At 31.9% G+C, this 26,671-nt stretch overlaps 1 protein-coding gene across 7 annotated transcripts in view; it reads right to left on the reverse strand.

Moving 5' to 3' along the window:
- LOC128996965 (ELKS/Rab6-interacting/CAST family member 1) overlaps positions 1-26,671 on the reverse strand; it is a 142,765-nt gene that overhangs the window by 26,230 nt on the left and 89,864 nt on the right. For 2 of the 7 annotated variants that reach the window (XM_054422520.1, XM_054422525.1), the window contains exons 3-6: positions 8,117-8,213; positions 2,656-2,786; positions 1,707-1,979; positions 67-234 (exon numbers count right to left, since the gene is read on the reverse strand). In XM_054422520.1, coding sequence (XP_054278495.1) covers positions 67-234; positions 1,707-1,979; positions 2,656-2,786; positions 8,117-8,213 — 669 coding nt within the window. Of the gene's footprint in view, positions 1-66; positions 235-1,706; positions 1,980-2,655; positions 2,787-3,139; positions 3,196-8,116; positions 8,214-26,671 lie in introns of those variants that run through there. The other 5 variants (XM_054422522.1, XM_054422527.1, XM_054422526.1 and 2 more) reach the window with 4 other exon arrangements.

Raw genomic sequence — 26,671 nt, forward strand, 5'->3', positions numbered from 1 at the left:
GTGGAAAGTTCTTTTCACATTGAATAGCGTTTAATTTTATTTCACTTGGCAATTTGCAATACTCACGTCAGCCTGAAGCATGTTGTAATGCTCCTCCTTCGCACACAAGGATTCCTTCAGCACAGCGATGTGTCTCTGATAGTCCTGATGTTGCTCCTCAAGGGTCTTCATTTTCGCACTCATCGCTAGAATCTCCTGGTCTCGCCTCTGGATCTCCGCTCGGAACTCGTCCAACTGGAAAATTATTCAAACCTGCTAGCAATCACTCTACTTTTACAAGATTCCCCGCAATCTACCAATAAAATTTCAAAGCTGTCTACGCTCATGCTACGTTTTAAGCTTAGCTCCAGTAAAATTGTTAAAAATTACTAAAATACTTTAAGCCTACCTATGTTGGAAAGGATACTTTTTTGGCGCTACATCTAAATTACTTACTAAGAGTCATGCTTAGGGAATACTTTCTGAAATGCAAGCCTTGATTAAACAAAGGGAAAGTTCTTTAATTAGTCCAAGTAAAATTGGTCATGATATTTCTTTAATTTTGCCACGGATTCTGAATATTGATGACTATAGTATTATTGTATTTATATGAATAAAGTTTGGGAACTAATATACTATATACTCTTGAATATAATTTCCTCAACTAATTATCCGCCATAAAGAAAATGTATCTACTAATTTATAAAAGCATACTTTGCCCTTCAGGGCACATCAGTAAAATAAATGGTATTGCGTCCTAAACAATTTAAATTAAATCTAATCAAGTTTTATATACTTTTCCCAGTGAGGAAAATCTAACTAATTGCATCACACATTCTGAATCGAACACATTTAATAAAATGTTTACAATGCTCAAGCACAGGTGATCAAAACCATGCACTATCTACTTTCTTAGACATAACTGCAAACCAATACGAAAATATTCAAACCTGACGGAGGAGTCATGCTAAAGCAATCACAGTAAACGAAGAAAGACAAAAGGTTAAATTGGATGCCTGAGGTGGTAAAATGTCTTTTTCCACACGAACCACTGAAAGCCGAAAAGAAACGGAAGCAAGTGTTAGGTTTGACAATTAAGGCAAACAGGATGCAGGTGCTTTAACTGTTTTGACTGTGAAAAAAGCTGGCATCTGAATATTTACCACTTTCCTAAAAAGAATTTATTTCTTGGTGTACAAAGTTATCCCAGGTAAGATTTCAGAGTCACATCTTTAAGGTCTTATTTATTTGGTTTGTCAAACAATTGAACATGTTAATTCTTTTGCAATGCAGGAATATTGAAAATTCAACTTCAATAACATTAGAAAAATTTTTTTTCAGTAGGAAATAGTTGCCCTAAATAAATGTTTCAGATCACATTAAATGTATCTATATCAATGTAACTTTTTGAACAAGTCAAAAAAGTAATTTTGTCTTGGCAAAAACATTTCTGCAAAAGGTTGAACTTTGCTCACGGAAAGCTGAGTGCTTTTGAAATCTGGTTTTACATAGCCGACAGCCAACCTCCAAGTGTGCAATTGACCGTGGAATCCTACCTGAAGGATTTTGGAAAGATTGAAAAGTTGAAAAGGTGCATAAACTGAATGCATGCTCAATCACGTTAAACAGTATAAGCACGAGGTCGGTGACAGTTGATGGTTCCGTTCTCGGATGCAGAGTTGCAGACACAGGGTTGGTCTAAGTGACTAAGTGTTGCTGCCGCTTACTTGATGCTTAAAGCCCAGCTGAGAGTGGGGGGGAAGGGAGTCTAACAGAGGAGAGGGGAGGTACAGGTCTCGCGCTCCGAACTGCTCCCTCATCCGATCCAACTCCTGCTCCAACAGCTTCACTTCCTTCTCCAATGTTGCGATCCGAGCGTCTTTTGTCTCCAAAATGGCCGTCAAAGTACTGTTTGTCGGCCCACCCGAATTTTGATTCTGGAACGCTTTCTCTAACTGCATCTGCAGGGCTCTAAGGGTTTCGTTTGTCGCTTTTAATTCCTGAATTGGTAATCAGAAAAACACAAAGTAAATCTACCATGTTTTAGCCAAGGGTTCAAGTACATAAAGGAAACCAAAGCTATTTTCTTGATGAAGCAAAATATTTTAAACATGAATGTAAAAGTTAGTTTTGCTATTTTATGATTTTATATACTTACACTGCTTTCAAGATTTTGCTCTAGAAAGAGAAACCCATACAATTTGTTGGATATTATGTTAAATATCTACCTACTTTACTTAATCAAATTCAAAGTTTAACTAATAAACAATTTATATACTTCTAAGGGGTGTAATTCAATCAAACTATAAATGCTTCAGAGAATAGTGTAAGGTTCAAACCATAAAATGTCTAACGTTTGTTTATTTTACATTAGGTGAATTTTTTATTCTTTACATTGAACCAAAACAAATGAAATTATATTTTAAACAGTTTTAGCAAGCCATTAATAACTCGATAAAGCAAACTGTAATGTGGTGGGATTTATTGGAAGTGTAAACTACAAAAGAGTTTGAATGTTTACAAAGCACACTCTGTTTTAAAGTGGCTTGTTATGGTACTGATAGCGAACTAGGTCAGTGTTAACGGTCTACGGCCACCGAAATGTTAAATGTTCGGTCTCGAGCAGGAGCCCAATATACCGCATGCGACACCCATTACAAATTGCGGCTTACTCACTCGTTTGGTAATATTGAGTTCCTGGTCTCGATTCCTCACAACAGATTCATAGTGGCGTATCATGTTTTCACTCTCGACTAGTCTCGCTTCTAACTCCTTCTTAACTCGTTCATCTTCTACCATTTTACCACCTACAAACATCCATATAATCAGCGGGGGACTAGCACAACTGATTCGTTCCCAGAACAAGAATTCACCTGTAAGTTGCTCATGTTCCCCGCGATCTACGTTACACATGCTTCGTTCACTGTTAGCAAGCGCGAGAGTAAATCATGCAAGCGCGAGTGTCGTGTGTTTAACTTACAGTTTGTCGTGTGAATAGTTATACTGGGAGGTGGTCCATTCCATTCGCATTGGTTTGCAGTTATGATGCATTACTAGGGTGTTACAAATTGTAAAAACGGTGCAATGGACTCCGAAAAACAACAAAATAGATAAAAGGAATAACAATGAAAAAACGGTTTGTTAGTGAATGTTTAACCACCTGTTTCTGAGCCAAAGCTTGCATTTGATGTAACATTTGGCGTTCCTCCTCTTTTCCTAAAACAGAATGCAAGGCCCCTAGATGAGTTATGTTATATGATACAGAATGTAAGGTCCCTAGATGAGTTATGTATTATATGATACAGAACGCAAGGCCCCTAGATGAGTGATGTATTATATGATACAGAATGTAAGGTCCCTAGATGAGTTATGTATTATATGATACAGAACGCAAGGCCCCTAGATGAGTTATGTATTATATGATACAGAATGTAAGGCCCCTAGATGAGTTATGTATTATATGATACAGAACGCAAGGCCCCTAGATGAGTTATGTATTATATGATACAGAATGTAAGGTCCCTAGATGAGTTATGTATTATATGATACAGAATGTAAGGCCCCTAGATGACTTATGTATTATGTGATTCAGAATGTAAGGCCCATCGATGAGTTATGTATTATATGATACAGAATGTAAGGCCCCTATATGAGTTATGTATTATATGACACAGAATGTAAGGCCCCTAGATGAGTTATGTATTATATGATACAGAATGTAAGGCCCCTAGATGAGTTGTGTATTATATTATACAGAATTTAAGGTCCCTAGATGAGTTACGTATTATATGATACAGAATGTAAGGCCCCAAGATGAGTTATGTATTGTATGATACAGAATGCAAGGCCCCTAGATGGGTTATGTATTATATGATACAGAATGTAAGGCTGTAGTTGGGTTCATGTGTTAAAATGTGACTGAATTGAAAACTGTATATGAGTTATGTGTTAACTGTGAGGGAATATAAGGCTATAGATAAGTATATATGTTAATGAAAGATGAGATTAAGGTGAGTGTTGTGAGATAAGAATGTAAGACTAAAGATAGTTTATACAGGGTGAGTTTTAATTGTCCCCCCCCCATACTTTTTTCTAAATTTTTTCAAATATCAATCCCAGACCACTTCCAAACATTGTTGGATAGTAAGTACTTCATTTTGACAAGGTGGTCATTTCCCGCCGCCATCTTGGATCCGCCATATTGGATGCAAAATTTGTTTTTCAAATGTTAAGGTGGGGTTGTGGACCCATTATTTCGAATTAACTTTTTACCCTGATTACAATGCCGAAAACCGTTTAAAAAAAATCTTGATTCATTCTAAAGTTATGAGGGCTTTTTAAAACTTTATTTTTAGCCCATTTTAACAGTGTGCATTTACAAACTAAGACCATAATCTCAAAATAGTGCTAGATAAAGATAAGTATACACTACCAGTAATTGTCAACCTATTTTCACTTGGTTATGACTGATGTATTTTTTTCGGATCCACCATTTTGAAATGTGATAAATTATTTTAAATATGAAGGTGGTGTTGTGACCCATCATTTTGAACTACTTTTTTAAGCTAAACTCAATGCCGCAATCCATTTTTTGTTATCAAGTTTTATTTATGAAATATTGCAATTTTTCTGTTAAAAATATCAATATTTCAAAATCAAAAAATGAAAATGAAAAACGGATCATGGAATTAAGTTCAACTTAAAAAAGTAGTTCGAAATGATGGGTCACAACACCCCCTTCATATTTAAAATAATTTATCACATTTCAAACTGGTGGGTCCAAGATGGCGGCCGAAAAAAATACATCAGTCATAACCAAGTAAAAATAGGTCGACAATTACTGGTAGTGTATACTTATCTTTATCTAGGACTATTTTGAGATTATGGTCTTAGTTTGTAAATGCACAATGTTGAAATGGGCTAAAAATAAAGTTGTAAAAAGCCCTCATAACTTTAGAATGAATCAAGATTTTTAAAAACTGTTTTCGGCATTGTAATCAGGGTAAAAAGTTAATTCGAAATAATGGGTCACAACCCCACCTTTACATTTGAAAAAAAAAATTTACATCCAATATGGCGGATCCAAGAAGGCGGCCGGAAATGACCACCTTGTCAAAATGAAGTACTTACTATCCAACAATGTTTGGAAGTGGTCTGGGATTGATATTTGAAAAAATGTAGAAAAAAGTTGGGGGGGGGGACAATTAAAACTCACCCTGTATGTTATTAGACAAAATGTAAAAGTAATGATAAGTTTATGTTTGTGTGTAATGGTGGTAAAATGATGATGACTAAAGATGAGTTATGTTTAGAGACAGAATGTAAGGCACTTGAGTTTATATGGTATGAGACAGAATTTAAGACTGAAGATAAGTTTATGTGCTAAGAGACAGAATGTAAGGCTGCATATGAGTTTACATGTTATGAGGCAAAATTTAAGACCTTTGACTCATGATACAACTAGACTTTCCATCCCCATGTTAAATTTGTCAGCAGTTATCAATTCAAATTTGTCGTAGTTGATGTGAGCCACCGACAGATTGTGCTGATCTAAATTACTAATTTCTGCCAAATACAATATTTTTTTTACTATGTCAATCAAATGACTTATTGTGGGCTATAGCAACTGATATGACCCATCAATTTAGTCAGTAACAGAAAATAGAGTAGGAAATAGAATTTTTACACTATAGTGCATTCTGTGACTGGCTCACAGAACTGGGCTCTACGCTCTTTTTTAATAAAAAGTTGGCGACATCTGGTCCATACTGGGATGTCTACTTCTGTATCCAATGGACAATCATGAGACTAAAGATGAATTTATGCTTATATGTTATGCATGTATATGTTATATCGTATGTTACAGAATGTAACCTGCTTATTAGTTTATGTTATGAGACAGAATTCAAGACTAAAGATAATTTATGTTTATATGTTATGAGACAGAATCTAAGGTGCACATTAGTTTATGTAATGAGACAGAATTTAAGACTAAAGATAATTTTATGTTTATGTGTTATGAGACAGAATGTAAGACTGCATATGAGTTTATAGGTAATGACACATAATATAAAACTAAAGATGAGTTTGTGTTTCTGTGTTATGAGACAGAATGTAAGACTAAATATGAGTTAATGTTTGTTTATGCTTTATGAGACAGAAAGTAATACTATAAAGATGAGTTAATGTTTACATGTTATGAGACAAAATGTAAGACTTATTAATTAATGTTAATGTAATTAATTACTTAATGTTATAGACAGTATGCATGAATTTATGCATTCAAAAAGACAGAAGATGTAAGGACCATTCATGATTATGCTCCTTAAGTGTTTGGATGAGTTATGTCAGGAGGAGGTACAACAAATCAGATTCATCCAAACCCAAAATAAGAAAAGCTTTGAGTGTGGGACGGTTAAGATGACTTTTGTAGGGTTTTAATTACTAAGACCATCTGATCCTCAAGCTCAAGTCAAACTCATTATCAACCAATTGACTAATAATCAATGGCAGCTAGGTGCAGGTTTATATAATGAAAAATCAAGAGACTTCTCTCAGGATCAAAACAGTAACTTTCTGAAAAGTTGATGAACTCTAAAACCACTGTTTCTGTGATAGAACATAAAACTAGCGAATTATTTTCTGTGCAATAGGTCCATAAAGTTCTCATCATGAATTTTTAATCTCACACGTGAAGAAATGACTTCATAATTCATAGGAGTTGTGTTCTCATTGGGTAAAAGAATGTTTCAAAACATCATTAAGATATGTAAACAATTTGACTTTGAAATACTGGTATAATTAACTGAAATGGATGGTGTGTCATAAACGTTAAATTTTAATATTCTAATATAACAACTAAGAACAACTGATATTATTCCAATATTTTTACATTTAAGTCTTGGCGATATATCTTATTCCGGTAACTATATCGCACCTCAGAACATTATGTACTACATGTATGAAAATGGATGATTGGATGAAAGATAAGTAATATTTCATAGATGCATCTTTAATTATAAATTTATTTTATTTTTGCTGTATGTACTTATAATGTATAATAACCCTGAGAATAGTGTACTGAGTATGTATCAGTACTTTATCTGGCAAAAAAATGTATCCTAAGAGTAAGACAAAGACAAATCGGAAAACCTCGGAAAATTATAAGAAAATGTTACCAAAAAGTTTCCTATCAATAATACAATTTGTTTAGCTGTGAGGTATTAGTATATAACTAAAGGGGGTAAGTTATTTGATTTATTTATTTATTTAAAAAAAAAAATAAATAGGCTATTTGAAAAGTTGTATGAACAAAACATTGAGTGATTTTTTGGAAAATCATTCACCAATGTCATCATTAAAAAAATATTTTGATATTATATTACTCCACAGATATTATTTTCATATCCACTTTTTCAAAATAAATATTTTTTTGTATTTTTCATGTTTGCAAACAGCTTGAATCCTTATTTCAAAATTAATTAGAAGTGTAAGAATACATCTGTAATAACATATGATTATACATATCACGATTTAAAATATGCACTTCAAGCTTAACTCTGTTAATTACTGTCAGATATTCATATATACTAGGTATTATTTAGTTTGTGACTATATAAAATAGTTATTAGGGTATCTGAATACAATGTTGATTTTTTGTTGAAAAAAAATAACCAATAGAAATGGATCAATAACAAGTTCTATCATATAAATTTAATATTTCAGATAAATTTGCTTCATATGTAGTTGTTTCATATAGTTAGGTACCTAATTTGTTTTCTTTGTAACAAGTTTTAAAAGTAATAGGAAAATTATTTAAAAAATTAAGCTGATTTTAATAATTTTAGCAAACATAACATTTTGTTATAAAGCCCAAGAGTGAATATTATATATTGGTAAACCTAAAATACTTTTTCTTTTAAAAAAATTTACAAAATTTCAAAAGTTTCAGTTTTGTAGCAAAAAAATATTTTCAGAGTTTATTAAGCTGGAAAGTAGAGTTTAACCCTATTGACTTCCCCAAAGTCTTATCGATAACTATTTTTATTTTATTAAATAAAAAATTCCATTTATCTTAAATCAAATTGAAAAAGTATTTATGTCAAAGGAAAGTAGTAACAGCTATTAGCTAACTTACCGACTCCTTTACTCTGTAGCATTTCTAAAAGTTTCTTTATACTTTCATCTCTTGCTTGTAAAGTTTGCTTCTGAGTTTCAATTCTTAACTCCAATTCCTGAAACAAAACAAACAATCATACATTTGTCCTCCAATCCGAATCAAAAATGAAATTTACACTTGTAAACTCATGGTGTAGGCCTAAAATACTGAACATTCCAACAACAATTGATATAATGGGTTATACAAATTTACAAGACCAGAATATAGTTTTTGCTTGGTTAGGTTTTCCTTTTAAAGATTCAACATTTAACCTCATACAAATTTCCCAGGTAAATAATAAAAGTTGTTTATTATTATATCCAAACTAACAACAAATACAAGTTAGCTGTGATTTAGTACCATAAACTTGTTTGCGTAAATTTTGTATAATTTTTTTGTATAAATTTTGTTTGCATAAATAACTGCATAAATTATTGCATAATAACTTTGTTGCATAGTGTTTCTAAAATAAAACTCCATGCAAATTGGACTTATCTACAATAATGCATACAGCGGCATGGTACAGTAGTTTAAACAAATTCTTAGGTGACAAAACCAAGTAAGTGTTTAAATTTAAAATTCGTCCATAAAAATCATGTATATCATACATTAAAAATAGTATAAGATATTCAATTTATATACTATTTCCTGTTTTAAAATAAATTTCTAAACCACATCACAGGCTAGAGAAATATTCTTATGAAACAGGGAAACGATAAAGTCCTGCTTCTATTGATCCGCTTAGACAACTTTGCATTATCTAGCAGCTAACCTAGTTCCTTGAAATGCAAATCATCCTTCCTGGGTAAAAATGTGTTAACATCACCTGGATCGGTAATATATCTCAAAAGTTTTTGTATTTGCTATTTATTTATAATGTTTTATTAATAACACCAAAAATTAATATCCAGAATCGCAAATTTAAAATAATATCCTTTTCTTCACACAATTTCAAACTGTTTCCAAACATATGTGTGGGTAAACATGTATATTTTCTAGTGTCACCTGACAAAGCAGGCTTTTTTGTACAGATTATAGCACGCAAAGTAGCTAACTGATGCATTACTTTTGCCATTTTACTTTACCGCACTCATTTTACTTTGCCGCACTCCAGTATTCCAACCAAAAAACACAAAACAGTGTGCTTTTATAAGGCAAGTAATACGTGTACGCTTGTAAATAAGTTGGCAACACTTAAAGATACTATACGATCAGCTGGTGCAGCGTTTCACCGCCTTTGAGTATTGATACTACGGCTTAACATGTTGTTTTGTGTTAACATTATATTTTGGTTCAACGCAACCTAAAACGTGTTGTTTAGTGTTTGAATATTTATATGCTTTATGACAACTGTAGGGAAAATATATTGTGTAACGCGAGCGCAAAGTGCCACTTTATGCAGTAGTTACATAAATAACTATTTCATACAAAATAAAATAAAAACATTTGACATCATATCGTTTATAGATCTTTTTCATAAAATGTCACTCAATAACAGAGCATACTAGTTTTTATCGGATCTATTTTCTTCGTCGAAATCTGCTGAGTATATTTTATTTTCTCTGCATCAAAATTAAAATATACAACACGATGTCCTAATTTCCAATCGCATCCTGCATTTGAGGAAGCCATGCCAACTACAGTTGTTTAGCAAAAAATTGTATCTTTAGGTTTCCTCATAGTAATGATAATATGCCAGTTTGTCTCGATATAAACATCAAAGAATCAAAGAAAGCTTGATAACATTGTGCTGTGTACAATTATGCTATCAAAACATCTCTGAACATCATGGGATGTCAAAGGGCTATTCTTAACCACAAGTAGTTATCTAAAACTACAGTGTAGATTTGTTTGTAGTATTTTAGACAACAGGATAAAAATGTTTTAATACAATACTATCAAACGCAACGTTGTCCAAAAGATGTTTATTGTTCAACAAAAACTAACGATTTGAACAAACAACCAAATTTTGTTTGAACTGTTAAATTTATAATTAAATGATAAGGATGTTTTACCAGTAAAAATTTAATACTCAAATCCATTTTCTTAATAACTTAACAGCAGAATGGCCTAACGAAGTTTACAAAACTTGTTGGCAAATTCCAAAACTTATTTAAAAATAATACATAAAATGTATTTAAGAACAAATTTGTATACACAGTTAGCTTTCTAATATCTTTTGTGACAATGAAGCACTCATTTATACTAAGAGCAATTTCTTTACAAATAAATTTATAATTACATCCAGTACAACATTAGCTAAATATGAAAAAGTAGAGATAAGAATCTATATTTTCCAAATTACGACAAGCAAATGACAAACTATCACCCTACAAAATTATTTTTACAAGAATAGCACCAGAAAAATGTTTTGATTCCTCGTTTCCCTGTTTACATTCTAACGTAACTGAATCTAATGTGTTTGCATTGCTTTCCTCTTCAAGTAACTTATTTATCATAGGTTTGGAGAAAGAATACAGCTTTAATATTTAATAGGTGTATAATGGAAAGTCAAAAGGTACCGGTAGTAAGCTGAAGGCATAAGTATTTTCCATTTATGCAATCAATTGAATACAGTCCTTTAAATAAAGGCACTTGAGTTAGTCAGTGGATACATTTTGTAACATTTTGACGCATTATTCAGCTAAACTGGCAGCCTCGTCTTTCAGTTGTGTTTACACTGAATGTCAGTTCAGAGACAAAGTGTTTTATGTCAAAGAGCTGTTGATTCTTTCCACTGGATTAATGAAGATGAGTTTCTGGTTCCAAAATGTATCCAGTGATAAAATTGTGTCTGAGTTTGTAGATTGTAGATTGTAGACTTTCCCTAAAACATTCGTCACAAATTCATTTTGGTATTATTGGTCATTAGTTTTTGATTAGTGTTGTATTAAATTTCGAATTGTGTTGATTATACTAAAATTAGCGTACGGTAAATGTAAAGTATACTAACGAAATCAATACCTTTGCTGTCGATTGTTTTCTTTAGTGTATAGTGAATTTTAAATTAAGAAATTGCACGCTTTGAGAAAAATCCTAAACAAGGAAAAAACCCCAAATAGCAAAACAATATATTAACGATGGAATTAATTAACCTCTTTGTAATTTACTAAATTGGAATCACGTAATGCAATACAAACTAGTAAATTGCATGTTTCATGAAAAATATTAGATTAGTATTAAACTTACTCCACCCTCCTGAAAAATTGATATAATTTGTTTAATTATTTCCCATTAGACTAATTTCCCCCCACTTGTACTGTGGTTTATACAAGTTATAAACTTTATATGTGTTTATATAAAGTTTATATTTGGATCTGCTGGGAATTGAACCCGTCTCTCTCTGAAGTCTAAAAGTTTACCTCTAGGCTATCTACAAACTCCCTCTGAAACCCATACTACGGTCTATAGAGTAAACCTATAGAGTTTAACCAACATAGTCTATACTCTGTGCCCATTCCAATATCTTAGGTGGAGAGTTAAAATACCCCGCCGCAGCAAACCTGCAGAATTAGTTAATTTCCATTTGGCTGAGATTTTGACTAAACATTTCATATGCAAGATTTATTCCGATTTAAGTAACATTAGGTATAACGTGTACTTAGGTTTGCTGCTACAGAAATGGAAAAGAGTTTTTTGTAAAATGTAAAAAATAGGTATTGTAAAATATTAAAAATGTTTGATCAAAATTTATTCATAATCAAACAAAATACAACAGTTTTCATTTTCTCGATAAGATAACATATTTTTAAATGTACAGTTTTGAAATTTTATCTGTAAACTTAAATCATACAACAACGCTTCAATATACACTACAATACATCTTTTACTCTACGCGATGGCTGTAATGTAAATTGAGATTATTTTTGTTTTAAGAGTGAAAATTAGAAAACTCCAAATGTTGCAGGATTTTAAAACCCCATAACACCCTATTCTAATGACTCGATATTTCTGGTTCGCGAACTCATTCTTATGCCACCATAAATGTCCATGCCAAATCTCATCAAAATCGGACCAAAACTACTCGAGCTATCGAGTTTGTGGACACATATCAGAAAATTTGCACGAATAGTGTTTTTGACCACTTGGTACATAATGAAAAAGGAATTCTTTCTCGGTATAGTTTTTACTATGCCTACCCTATAAATTCTCTATAGGGAAATTCGCTTATAATTGCAATTCATAGCCTTAACACCACAGTATGGGGAAAACACGTTAATCCGTTTTTACGGGAGACCAAGTGTGTAGTGACGTATTAAATAATCCTTGCACAAAAAACGGGTTAAATGTGCAAAACTAAGGCAGGGACGAGGGGGGGGGATCAATGGAGGTGGCGACCCGAGCGATATCTGAAGAGTTCATTGTAACAGCAACAAAAGCTGTGAATAAATCTCCACCTTTTATTTCTGAAATGCCATTTTTATCGAAGGCGTCAGTGCGTCATTAAAAACTGTACGGCGAGATTACTTATGAAAACCCGTGGGAGTTTTATATGTAACTTGAGATTTAATTTTTTAATGTTGGTAACTCGTAGATAAAACATCCCTTAGTAGATTTCTCATCCTTATGGATCAGCTGAAGATTTTTTGTTAGTTCCGTCCGGTGCACTGTTTTTACAATTTTTTAGTAATTTAAAACCTCGATTAACCAAATAAAACTATCTATTCATAAACGATAACTCGTCCCCTAGTTGAATAACCATACAGTAAAGCACAAATCATGAAATTAACCCGAAAATAATAGAAACGAAATTTTCGTCGACACTAGCGATCAGTGCCACCGGACATAAACTAGACACGATAAACGAGCTTCAAAAATTTCAATGGGATGAGAAGTCATTGTGTTAGTTATTCTATGCTCGTAGATAGGATTTATGACATGTCAACACAACTGGCTGTTTTTATTTTATATATATATATATTTTTTTGTACCAAAGAAGAAAGAGTGCTATTGAATTAATCATATGGAAGTTATGTTCAACTAAATATCGGCTTGTTCTTGAACCAATACATAGATTCAATCCCCATGTTAAAGCTGTCTCTAATTTTTGCATCACAATGGATGTAGTTGACGTGAGCCACCGATAGATTGCGCTGGTGTAAGTTACTGATTTACGAATAGACGGGTGTTTTACCATTCAAACTAGGGTGACTATTCTAAGCTATAGCATCAGTTATGTCCCATCACTATGTCGTTAACAAAGAATTACGATGAAAATATAATTTTAGATACCAGCGGAATATAACTGGCTCACAGAACTAAGCATTTTATTAATACAAAATTGGCGACAGCTAGTCCATGTAGATATGATGCCTACTTCAGTATTCAAAAGTTAATTCCAAAACTTTATTTAAAGACCGATGATTAAGGACAGCTGGGTAAAGTTTTTGGGCCATAAAATCGAAAAACTTCCTACTTTACTCAGGATTAAACGGGTTTGATTAAGAGGCTAGAACTTTATCTACTCAGCAACCCAGATAAATTGTTAGGGGGGGAAATGTTACACTAAATGTTGTTACATCACACATTATTATGATAAAAACACAGTACAGTGTTTTAGAATGATAAGTTTTAGAACTTCTCCTTCCAGACCTTCCTAACAAACAGTTCAAAAAGGGTGTGGGATGTTTCCCCCAGTCAATTATTTTTTTTACTTAAAACGGACAAGTAACACTTTTTTTTTAATTGATTGTATATCGAGTGTGTTGTTTTGGTTTTACCCTGTGTAAAGCTAGTTTCTGTTACTCATTCACTTGTTAAACGACATATTTTTATGAATACATTTAAATTCAGATGGTGTTAGTAGATGAAATTGTTCGATTTCAAATGTATCTTGATGTAATATGACTTTATTTCAAAATTACATTTGTAAATTGTGTTTTAAAGGAATCGCATGATCTTATGTCTAATGTCTCTAATTTTTTAGGCTGCATTTGTTAAGAACTACTATCGTTAGCAAAAACTGCACTCGTACTTCTTATTTCAAAATCAAGTTGGAAAGCAAATGATGAAAGTATAAATATTTAAGCCTCCAGAAGAAGTGGAGGGTTATTTTTATCACTCTCTAAGCAACTTATTGTGTGACTAACGTTGACCTAGACGCTATAAAATATTCAAACTGTCGTCCGCTAGCTTACAACATTGCCTTTTGTATTTATTATACGTCAAGTACCAGTTTTGCCCAAGTAAAAACGTAAAACACTTAAAAATTATCAATATACTCCGATATTTAACAATACAATTGAAAGGGATTGAAATAAACTAGGTTTGAAAACATTATTGATTAAAACATAATATAGAGTTATTTTCTGTCCACAGCACAGGAAGTTATACAAAAATATTAGGTTTACAAACTCTATGGGTAATGTAGAAAACACCCATTATTGGTTCTAAGAAAAAAGCTCAAAATAGTAAAAAGTTACACATCCTTTTAAAACACCTTAGTTAGTGAATGATAAGGCGTTTGTTTTTTATGTAAATCACTTTAACCAATGTCCATGTCATAAGAAAAAATGCCCCAAAGATGAATGATTTTTACCGTGAGTTATTTTCCTTATTATGCCTTAAGAGTTATTGGAACAAATTAGGCTCCTTCCAAACTAAACAATCACTCGTATGCAACAATCACTTTGTTTTTACATGGAAAATACCGAAAGTAAATGCCATCCCACATCATAAAAATTACAGCCACTTTTCATGGTGCAATATGAAAATGTATGGGAAGAATCACAGTGGTAATTCAGGAGAAAAGTAAACAGTCATAAACAAAAACAAATGTAACTGCTGACTCATCCTTAATCTTAACTGTGATTAAATTCAACCTTTTAATTTAGACCAATGCCTCTTAAGAGAGGGATTTCCGTAAAACCGAAAATAGGGTTTAGGGGGAAGTTTCTCAATACCTGTCATTGAAGTTTGCGGTTGGTAGGTGTGCAGCTTACAGTTTTCTTAAATGTTATTGTCCTTATTCACTTTATATAAGGTGTAAAAAGTAAATTTAAATGGCATTTACAATGACGGCAGCCACTTGGAGCAGTTAAGAAACGTATTGGGTGGCTCCCATGAGTAGTTGGCGCAATTTAGGAATACCCGATTACCTGACTCAGGTCAGTTGGCGCAATTAAGGCCCGTCCCTTTTGTTTGGGTTGTTTATTTACCTTTGTGCAACATATCAGTCCAGTCTAGGCATTAATCCAGAAAAAACATACACACATAAACCACGTCTTATTTGTAATACCAAATAAATGTCTGGAAAACGTATATTAGTGACGAACATTAGAAACAAAATTAATCTCAGAAACGTATCTTAAATTAATAACAGGAGGTCTAAAAATACTAAATGTTTAACCCGAAACACGTTAGCAAGAGCTGCAGTGGGTTTGCACATTGTAAGCAATAAAAGCCTGCCGTCACAAGTAGGGGGTTGTTATAGGTTTGCTCAGCAATTTTCAATGAGTTATTCAGTCTCGAGTTCTAAATGTGGATCAATGTTATTCTTTCGAGTTACATTTGAGAGCTCAAAAATACCAACAATAGGTACAAAGATAATATATACACCACTAGGGCCTAAATTGATTCGTTTCGGCTCGAGCTCAAATTTAACCGAGGTGAAACCGAGGTTAGAAAATGAGTAAGGGCCTAAAACACAATTTCGGTCTACGAAGATGAGAAAAATGTTTCTCAAACTTCACTATTCCTTTGACCAATCGAAATGCAAATTTTGGAAATTATCATTGACCTTTGATTCGTCTTTATAAGTTAGTGCCCAAATAGTTACCATAATGTTTTTCTTACAAACGAACTACTGTAACCATAGATAGTAATTACGTTATAGAACGGTTAGTTTGATAATCCTCGTAAGCCACCCTAAAATAAGACGTGGAAGTTTGAAAGTTTGCTTCAGCTTTTGTTAAGAAGAATTTGCTCTACTTTATTTTTAGTGTGATGTTGGCTTGTAAGCACTGTGAATAGTCTCTGATGGTACTAATTATTTGTTTATTAGTTTGTTTATTTATTATTAATTTATTTGGTAAATGGCAAATCTTTAGTAGGAGCGTTATGTTTGATTTGGGAATGGTAGTAAATATAATGTTTCTCATAGTCTACATTGGAATTTATACAATGATCTACGGATATAGTTACTTGGCTTAAATTGAAGAATTAGGGTAATAACATATTTCTTTATGAAACATCAATTGCAACATAGTTTGACAGTTATAGAGGATTGGGGCTTTTAAACTTTATACAGTCGGTTGTAGACCGTTAAGGGATTCGAAAACAAACATTGTTTTTCATTAACCATACTTGAATAAAAGCTTGAGTTTAACATGCAACCTAACTACTGCTCATGAAGAATGTCTTTGATACACGGCTAAAAAGTTCATTTTCTTCTCCAAACTGTATAATTATTATCAACATCGTGATAACAGTTTAGGTATATAAAATATCTTTCTCATGTTGAAAATCGAATTTAATATTTATGGTAGACTCTGAATTTGTGTCTTTGCGTTTTTGGTTTAAATTAATAATTATAGTTTTGTTATAAAAAAAAAACAAAAAAAAACACACTCACCCAAAACTTAATTTTGGCTAAACCATAAGAATTAGATTTGTTGCTTAATTATTGTAGAAAATTTGTTATAATTATTTTGTATTCTATGTATACGTATAAAAAAATGAATACATTGAATACGATTAACAATCAATTATTTTTATAAAATACTTGGTTTTTAATGGTAATGAAAAATAATTATCTTGATTAGTTACTCAAAACTTAGTTATGTCTTATGGAACACGCTGTGCTTTATTATTGTTTTAGAATGTAATTGCGATACAAAAACCTTTTTTGTTCTTGATATTTTTGCTCTAAAGCTACTCACTTTGGAGTTACAACGTGTTACAACTAAGAAAAAAGTCTTGTAGTGTATATCTGCATCATGTAGCTCCTAAACGAGTAAAAGATAAAATACAAGGATTACTAAGTCCTACAATTGCATCTACATTAAATCATAAAATACGTTTAAAATCTTCATCGGTCAGTTTTAAAATTGCTGGATATTTTTTACATTGTCCTTTACAGCAAAACTTGCAATTTCATAGATTTAAAAATCTCATAAACGACCGCAAATATAAAAACTAGGTTTAAACCTCCAATTGACGTTAGTTCCGCGAACTAGGTTCTACGATCAAGACATTGACGTGGCATTCGTGACTAAATAGCGTGTTGGAAAACAGATTGAAGAAAAGCAAAGATAAATCGGACTGATATTTAGTACGCCGACGGAAAATTTCTCATCGTATACTTAGTAAAGTTCATATATCAGTAGACATCTATATGGACTAGCTGAGGTCAATGAAATTAGCTTTACTGTGATATGCTAAGAGCAACGGATTTTTGAATGATCATTGTTCAAAATTTTCAAATAGCAACATATGTGAATTGGCACACCATTGTATAGGCTTTTTAATTCTTAACCACTTTGTAGTTTACACTTACTTCGTATCTCTTTTAGTTTTTGTGTAAATAGCAAAAACCTAATTTTCCTATATCAAATGCATGTTATTTGGAAAACCCAAATAATAATTAGTTCATAACTTGGCGTTCAAGAAACTCAGGTATTTGGAGTAAAACTTTTAACAATTCATTTAGAGTATAGTAGAATTTAAACACTTGTTATCATAAATATACTTATTGATATGGTAAAATCCAATAAAATGTCGCATTCTTGTATGTAGAATTTGTATAATTCTAGGCATAAGCCTAAACAATTATAAACTCAAAATCTTAAATATTTGTATGATACATACTGAAACTGGACGTAAATATAAAATCACAGGGACACTTAAGGTTCTATTTAATTAAAATCAAGTAACACAAAAACCTACAACAATGCAATAACAACAAAATACGAGAAGGGAGCATTGTTATCACTGTAAAAGAGCTGATTCTTATCCATACAAAATGCTCCTACTATTTTGTTACCATAGCTACGTTCAATATATTTGATCAAATCATGCGTGTTATTTTCTCATAAAATCTGGTTTTAAGTGGTGTATTTTTTTTTGTTTTATTTTATTTTTATTATTTTTTTTTTTTTTAAAGGATGTTTGAATACTAACCTAAACATTATACCTAAATCTGATAAGTTTGCTGCTCCAGGGACAGATGGATTACCTAGGAAACCTTAGCAAAAGCACACACCATAACTCAAAATAATAAAATTGCCTAAATTTGTCGGTGAGTTGATCTATCTAATTTTCCCAATTGAAGTTTAACTAATCATACAGAAATGTGTGTTAGGTAATTTAGTTGCTGTCAAACATGCATGCTAATCCACTGTCTATGGATATATTATGTAGGGCGACTGAATATTAATGATATTGAATTACATACAGTCAGGAACTATGTTATAGGTGATACGGAGTCATAAAACTAATTAGAACAATGCTAATCAGTTCACCATGATTATATGGATAAAATTGGGTTTGTTTAAAGACAATTCATAGTAATTTAAGTTGTCTATACTTTGTAAGCTTAAAATGGCCAATACTTTGAAATTTTTAGTTGAATCAAGATAATGTTTTTTTCTAACACCGGTTTCATTCTATCTTAAAATACATACCAAGTTTCATAAATATCGGTTAAAAAGATTCAAAGATAAAAATGGTAATGTAAAAAGTACAAAATTACGTTTATCTGGTTAACGAAGCGATTTTGGAAAGAAGTTGTATTCTTGATTTTATTTTTATTTTGACCCAAGGGATCACTACATCTATTATGTCCCCACCCTTTTTGAACACCCTGTATAACATATAATACCTACAGTATTGTTTAAAAAAAAATAATTTAATACCTAAATAAATTTTGGTACCTTTTTTATTTCCATTTTTTTTTTAGCTAGATACGAATGTTCGCATCGCACAACGAAATAAATTAGTTATAAATAATTTAGCTAAAAAGAACGGAAGTATAAAATACATTTCTTTAGTAACGAAATAAAGAAGTTACGATCAAATATTTAAAAAAAACTTAACCGTTCAATCTTCAATAACTTCTATCAGATTTATAAGAAGGAATTTATGTCCCCCTGTAATACTGTTTAAGATATATTCTCATTTCCTTCTACATTGAATAATTTCCTTTAGATCAATTTCTGGATTGGCTAGCTAATTAGTTTTTACTTTATTTACTCCACAAATTTAACGATTAATAATTAAAATCACCGAATCAAACATTAATGCGATCATAGGTTTAAGTATTAACAAACAACGTTTCACAGTAAATATACCGCAAACAAAACACGAGAATCTTCTCAAGTAGGAAGCAGTTTAATTATCTAACAGTTTCCAAACCTCGAAGATCAGCAAGATTGATGTATCTGATGGAGCGGATCATCAGAAAAGACTGATGTCTTGGCGAGTTTTCGTAAACGATGAGCCTAATGTATAGCCTCTTCGATATTGATTTCGAAACTCATATTCGTTAGAAAGATTGTAAAAATTTTACGATGATCTGGGTTTCCAATACGTACGCTTGACTTTTGAAAATTATCTGGGTAGCCGAGTGTAGTGCTCGCCTTCAAATCTGAAGGTCGCTGGTTCAATTACAAGCGTAATCGTTTCTAAACCCAGATGCCATTTTTTATGGGGTGAGGAATTAGTGATGCTATCTAACAAAAAGGTCAACGTTAAGTAACAAGATCATGGTTTGGACCGTCTCCTTTCAAAACGAAAAAAATCACTTTGCGCAGACTAATTAAACACAAAACTTGAATGAGTTCGCGAACCAACAAGTTGGTGTGTTATCGGTTTTACAATAAAAAAATCACTCTTCCAAATAATTCTGTACACTGAAGCGTTATTGTAGGATTTAAGAATACGGAAAAAATACCAAAATTTGTAGCCTTCATTTGTAATTTCCATGTTAGTTATATGGAGGAAAATTAAACTGTTAAAGTTCGCTTATTTTTGTTCAAATTTTAATCATATTGAGCTAATGACTTATACCATACTATACGTGTTACATTTTACGAAAAACATGTTTTACGCCACACTACATTATTTTGACGAACTTCCTACGCAAGGATTTAGTCCAGAAAACAGTTGTTTGCCGCCAGCTTATTCAAATGGGTTTCATTGCGTACTACTGTTCTGCAATGAGTTTTACCGGACACCAATCAGCTGATTATACTTGTATTTGCGTGGCAATGAGTGGTTATAAACAAAAACATAACCTCTCTCAGAGGTTATGACTAGTGATTTTTAGTCCTTTAGTTGGTGGAAATATATAAGGATTTGTACGGATTAAGTAGTATGGCGTAAACTATCGTACGTAACTCGTCCAAAATGTGTGTACCGGACTCGTATGGTAATCCCGTACTCGACTTCGTCTCGCACGGGAACTACCACACTCGTCCGGTAAACACTTATTTTCAGGACTAGTAACGTAATATACTATTCCTTCCCTGTAGTAGCAAACCTAAATACTCAAGAAAACTTATTTAAATAGGAAATAAAAATGACAAGTTTAAGGAAAATTAGTAAAATTCTATACCTTCGACTACTACCAGTTTAGACCCTCAGCAAAAAGTACAAAATACAAAATGTGTGCCAAAGGTCTAATTAGACCTTCCAGGATTTAGACCTTCAGCAACTGATCCGTAAAAACTAATGAGACAAATGGAAATTCACTCAGTCTGCAGGTTTGCTGTGGTGGTGGTATTTTATGACAGTGGAGGTATAAAAGCTGCCACAGTTTCCAATAATTTGACCTTTCGGCTTGGCTTGGTTAAATATTTAGCGTAATTGACAGAAAACAGTAACAATTGACAGCAGATTCAGCTGGTGCGCTGAACTGAGGCCATTTCCATTCTAAAACTAGATAAATGCTTTGACAAATAATAACAGAGTAGGATTTGTAGACTTAGAAACAAGTTGTAACTAACTTGAGAAACGATGGACAGTGAGAATACATAATTTTCTTAGAAAATATTTTCCTGTCACTATGGCCTTTGGTTTGTCAAGATATTAAGTCCACCGGTATGAGAGTTTTGACTTCATTCATAATTTGCAAAACAGCATAGATACTGCAAACGGCTGATTTAAAGCCATCGGTACCTGGGTTAACAGACCAATATGACATAAGTTACCGTGATCTGTGATGATGAAGAGGAACAGATTTTTTCCCCGCAAGAATAGTAATTAAATTAAAATACCCACCTAGATAGAAAAAGAAGAATACGGTTCGCTTTCAACCCATACCCTTAACAATCTAACTGTTGAGACAAGTCAATTTACAAAAATATCTAAACAATGGACATGAGTTTTTACCTGTTAGTACGGTTTGAACATTTTGAACCTCAAAAACCTGGGAAAAATCGCCAAATAACATAATACCGCCGCCGCATCAAACCTGCAGATTAAGCAAATTTCCATTTGCCCGATTGCATTTTCACTAAAATATTTCCACAGACAATTTCAGATTAATCACCTATTTAAATAGCATTCGACAGGGAAGATTCGTATTTTTGTACAAAATGCAAAACAACATTTTTTTACAATATTTTAGTATTGTCACGATTGTGACAGAAATTATATTTTATTTTCATATGTTATAAGGAAATAGAATTGATTGTTAATACAAATCCTGGAAAACTAGAAGAAACCGGTTTTCTTAGTTCAAGTCGATGCCAGCATTGATAACTGCAAACGCGCAGTGGCCACATACAGATTGGCCAATGGTTTAAGGGTCGTTTCTAACATACAGATTGACCAAAGGTCCTAATGAGCAGGGACAAAAAATGAGGGAGGAGCTTACAGCCGTGATGTCCCGTGTGGAGGAGGAGCTTGTCTATTCACGTGAAGTGTTTGTCAACGCTTTCTAATCTTAACAGTCAAATAGGTGGCCGAACTCAAGAGACGCATTTAATTTTATAAAACATTAGGTTTTATATAAGCTGTTTAGTAAACAAATAAGGTTCTTACACTCGACTACAGCTTAAATAAAACAGTGTGGTATTCTGAGGCAAATAATAGGTTATAAAATACCCCCGCCGCAGCAAACCTGCAGACTAAGCGAATTTCCATTAACCTGATTGGATTTACACTAAAATGCCTAAATAAAAATAGCACATTTATTTCCTATTTAAATAGAATTCGTTTAACGAGTACCTACTTAAGTTTGCTGCAACAGGGAGGGTAAAAAAGTTTTTTTTATAAAATGATAATAGTTTAGTAAGAAATAAAAGTATTTTCCAAAATCATTTAAAATATGTTCATAAACAAGCAAACTACAACAGTTGACTTATTCTCCAGAAGAATAACATGGGAATTTTAAAATTACAATTTTTTTGAATTTTCTCCGTAACAATTAGGCGCATAATAACGCTTCAATATACTAAATTATTTGTTTTTTTAAGCTCTACAAAATGGTTAAAAAAGAAATTGTGAACCTTTGTGTTTTTAGGGTCAAAAATGGGAAAACCCTATTTTTACCCCATAAAACCCCCCATAAACCCCCGTTCCCATAGTCCGATCATGCTGGTTCGCGAACTCATTCAAGTTTATCCCGCCTTACACCTTCAAACCAAATTTTATCAAAATCGGACAAAAATTACTCAAGTTATCGTGCGGATGGACACACACACACACATATATATATATATATATATATATATATATATATATATATATATTTTGTTATTGTATACATCAATGAGGGCTACTTTAAATGTTACTAAGCAAATCAAAATACCACAGTACCCTAAAAACATTTTATTTTATATTACTTACATGTTTCGGACATTAATGCCATGATCAAAGTATAGTATATAACCTATTAGTTTCTTTTATTTACAAACATTATTAGATATTTCTTATTAAAGAACAGGTGATAACTTTTATATTAAGGGAAGGAGGTGTTTTCTTTAAGATGTATAATTTCATTGAATATTACGTTTTGATTTTGAATTTGTGTCAAGTTTAGTAAATTGTCTTTGTCATTAATATGGTGAGTATAAATATAAAAGTCTTCCTTTGTATTCATTTTTTCACCTTTATTTCAATATCCAGAATGTGCATATTTTTATTCATTTCTGAGTATGTATGGTCGGTCTGAAGTATATGTTCGGCGTATGAGGATTTTTGTGTTGTCATATTGTTTGATCTGATTGCCTGTATATGCTCTTTGTATCTGACTTCAAATGTTCGACCTGTTTGACCAATATAGTATTTTTCACAGTTGTTACATGATAATTTGTAAATTCCTGATTTCTTATATACATTTGGTGGGTTGGGTATCGTATTTGTTCTTTTTTGTATTATGTTGAAAGCGTTATTCCTTGTTTTATAACTTAGTTTAAATTTTGAGTTCGGTAATGTCTTTCTTAAGGTTTTGTTTAAGGATGAGCTGAATGGAATACATATAAATTCTTTCTTTACGTTTTCTTGTTCTTCTACTTTCATTCTTTTTGTTTTTTCATTTTTTATTAATTTTTCAATCATTTTTTCTTTGTATCCATTTGTTCCTGCAATTCTTTTTATAGTTTTCTTTTCTATTTCAAAGTTGTCTTTAGACATTGGTATGTTAAGTAATCTAAATACCATTGATTTGAATGTAGAAATTTTGTGTTGCCAAGGATGGTTTGACTCAAATGGAATGATTAGGTCAGTTTGGGTAGGTTTCCGATATATATTGAAATTATGTCGATCGTTTTCTTTAGTAATTGTTATGTCTAAGAAATTTATCTTCTTTTCTTGTGTCTCCATCGTAAATTTAATTGTTGGGGAGATAGAATTTAAGTATTTCAAAAAATCTTGATATGAGTCTTTATTGCCGTTGTATAAGCATAATATATCATCGACATATCTATACCAATAGATTATATCTTTTTTAAATGGATTTTCGTCGTTTATGATTTTTGATGATTCTAGATGCTGCATATATATGTTTGCTAGAATACCAGAAAGTGGAGAACCCATAGCCAATCCTTCTAATTGTTTGAAAATTTTGCCATTGAATTCAAAATAGCTTTGATTGATTGCTACTCTAGATAGTTTCATAAGATCATTTAACTCATTTTTTGAAACCTGTTTATTTTTGTTTAAAGTTTCTTGAAGGATTTGAAGGGTATCTTTTGTAGGAATATTTGAATACATATTAGTTACATCAAAGGAGATAAAAATTGCATTTTCAGGTATTAATTCATCCTTAATTTTTTCAATTAATTTATATGTATTGTTGATACTGTATCCAGATTCAAAGTTTATCTTATGTTTTAGTTTATTATTTAGGTACTTACATACATTGTATGCTGGGGCATTTCGGTAGTTAACAACAGGACGTATTGGTACATTTGTTTTATGTGTTTTAGGTTGTCCTCTAAATTTTGGTATTATTGGATTTATCATTTTTAGTTGTATCATGTCACTTTTATTTAAAGTTTTACATTTAGATATTGTACTATTAATTTCTTTACTGTATTCTAGTATGGGATCTTTAGAGAGTTCTCTGTAATTATTGTCTTCAAAAAACTTTATTGAAAAGAAAACGATCGACATAATTTCAATATATATAGGAAACCTACCCAAACTGACCTAATCATTCCATTTGAGTCAAACCATCCTTGGCAACACAAAATTTCTACATTCAAATCAATGGTATTTAGATTACTTAACATACCAATGTCTAAAGACAACTTTGAAATAGAAAAGAAAACTATAAAAAGAATTGCAGGAACAAATGGATACAAAGAAAAAATGATTGAAAAATTAATAAAAAATGAAAAAACAAAAAGAATGAAAGTAGAAGAACAAGAAAACGTAAAGAAAGAATTTATATGTATTCCATTCAGCTCATCCTTAAACAAAACCTTAAGAAAGACATTACCGAACTCAAAATTTAAACTAAGTTATAAAACAAGGAATAACGCTTTCAACATAATACAAAAAAGAACAAATACGATACCCAACCCACCAAATGTATATAAGAAATCAGGAATTTACAAATTATCATGTAACAACTGTGAAAAATACTATATTGGTCAAACAGGTCGAACATTTGAAGTCAGATACAAAGAGCATATACAGGCAATCAGATCAAACAATATGACAACACAAAAATCCTCATACGCCGAACATATACTTCAGACCGACCATACATACTCAGAAATGAATAAAAATATGCACATTCTGGATATTGAAATAAAGGTGAAAAAATGAATACAAAGGAAGACTTTTATATTTATACTCACCATATTAATGACAAAGACAATTTACTAAACTTGACACAAATTCAAAATCAAAACGTAATATTCAATGAAATTATACATCTTAAAGAAAACACCTCCTTCCCTTAATATAAAAGTTATCACCTGTTCTTTAATAAGAAATATCTAATAATGTTTGTAAATAAAAGAAACTAATAGGTTATATACTATACTTTGATCATGGCATTAATGTCCGAAACATGTAAGTAATATAAAATAAAATGTTTTTAGGGTACTGTGGTATTTTGATTTGCTTAGTAACATTTAAAGTAGCCCTCATTGATGTATACAATAACAAAATATATATATATATATATATATATATATATATATATATATGTGTGTGTGTGTGTCCATCCGCACGATAACTTGAGTAATTTTTGTCCGATTTTGATAAAATTTGGTTTGAAGGTGTAAGGCGGGATAAACTTGAATGAGTTCGCGAACCAGCATGATCGGACTATGGGAACGGGGGTTTATGGGGGGTTTTATGGGGTAAAAATAGGGTTTTCCCATTTTTGACCCTAAAAACACAAAGGTTCACAATTTCTTTTTTAACCATTTTGTAGAGCTTAAAAAAACAAATAATTTAGTATATTGAAGCGTTATTATGCGCCTAATTGTTACGGAGAAAATTCAAAAAAATTGTAATTTTAAAATTCCCATGTTATTCTTCTGGAGAATAAGTCAACTGTTGTAGTTTGCTTGTTTATGAACATATTTTAAATGATTTTGGAAAATACTTTTATTTCTTACTAAACTATTATCATTTTATAAAAAAAACTTTTTTACCCTCCCTGTTGCAGCAAACTTAAGTAGGTACTCGTTAAACGAATTCTATTTAAATAGGAAATAAATGTGCTATTTTTATTTAGGCATTTTAGTGTAAATCCAATCAGGTTAATGGAAATTCGCTTAGTCTGCAGGTTTGCTGCGGCGGGGGTATTTTATAACCTATTATTTGCCTCAGAATACCACACTGTTTTATTTAAGCTGTAGTCGAGTGTAAGAACCTTATTTGTTTACTAAACAGCTTATATAAAACCTAATGTTTTATAAAATTAAATGCGTCTCTTGAGTTCGGCCACCTATTTGACTGTTAAGATTAGAAAGCGTTGACAAACACTTCACGTGAATAGACAAGCTCCTCCTCCACACGGGACATCACGGCTGTAAGCTCCTCCCTCATTTTTTGTCCCTGCTCATTAGGACCTTTGGTCAATCTGTATGTTAGAAACGACCCTTAAACCATTGGCCATTGGCGCGCGTA

Source organism: Macrosteles quadrilineatus, unplaced genomic scaffold (genome assembly GCF_028750875.1).
Source record: "Macrosteles quadrilineatus isolate MER2022 unplaced genomic scaffold, UCM_ALF_1.0 Scaffold_6__1_contigs__length_79288215, whole genome shotgun sequence".
Taxonomy (NCBI): Eukaryota; Metazoa; Arthropoda; class Insecta; order Hemiptera; family Cicadellidae; genus Macrosteles; species Macrosteles quadrilineatus.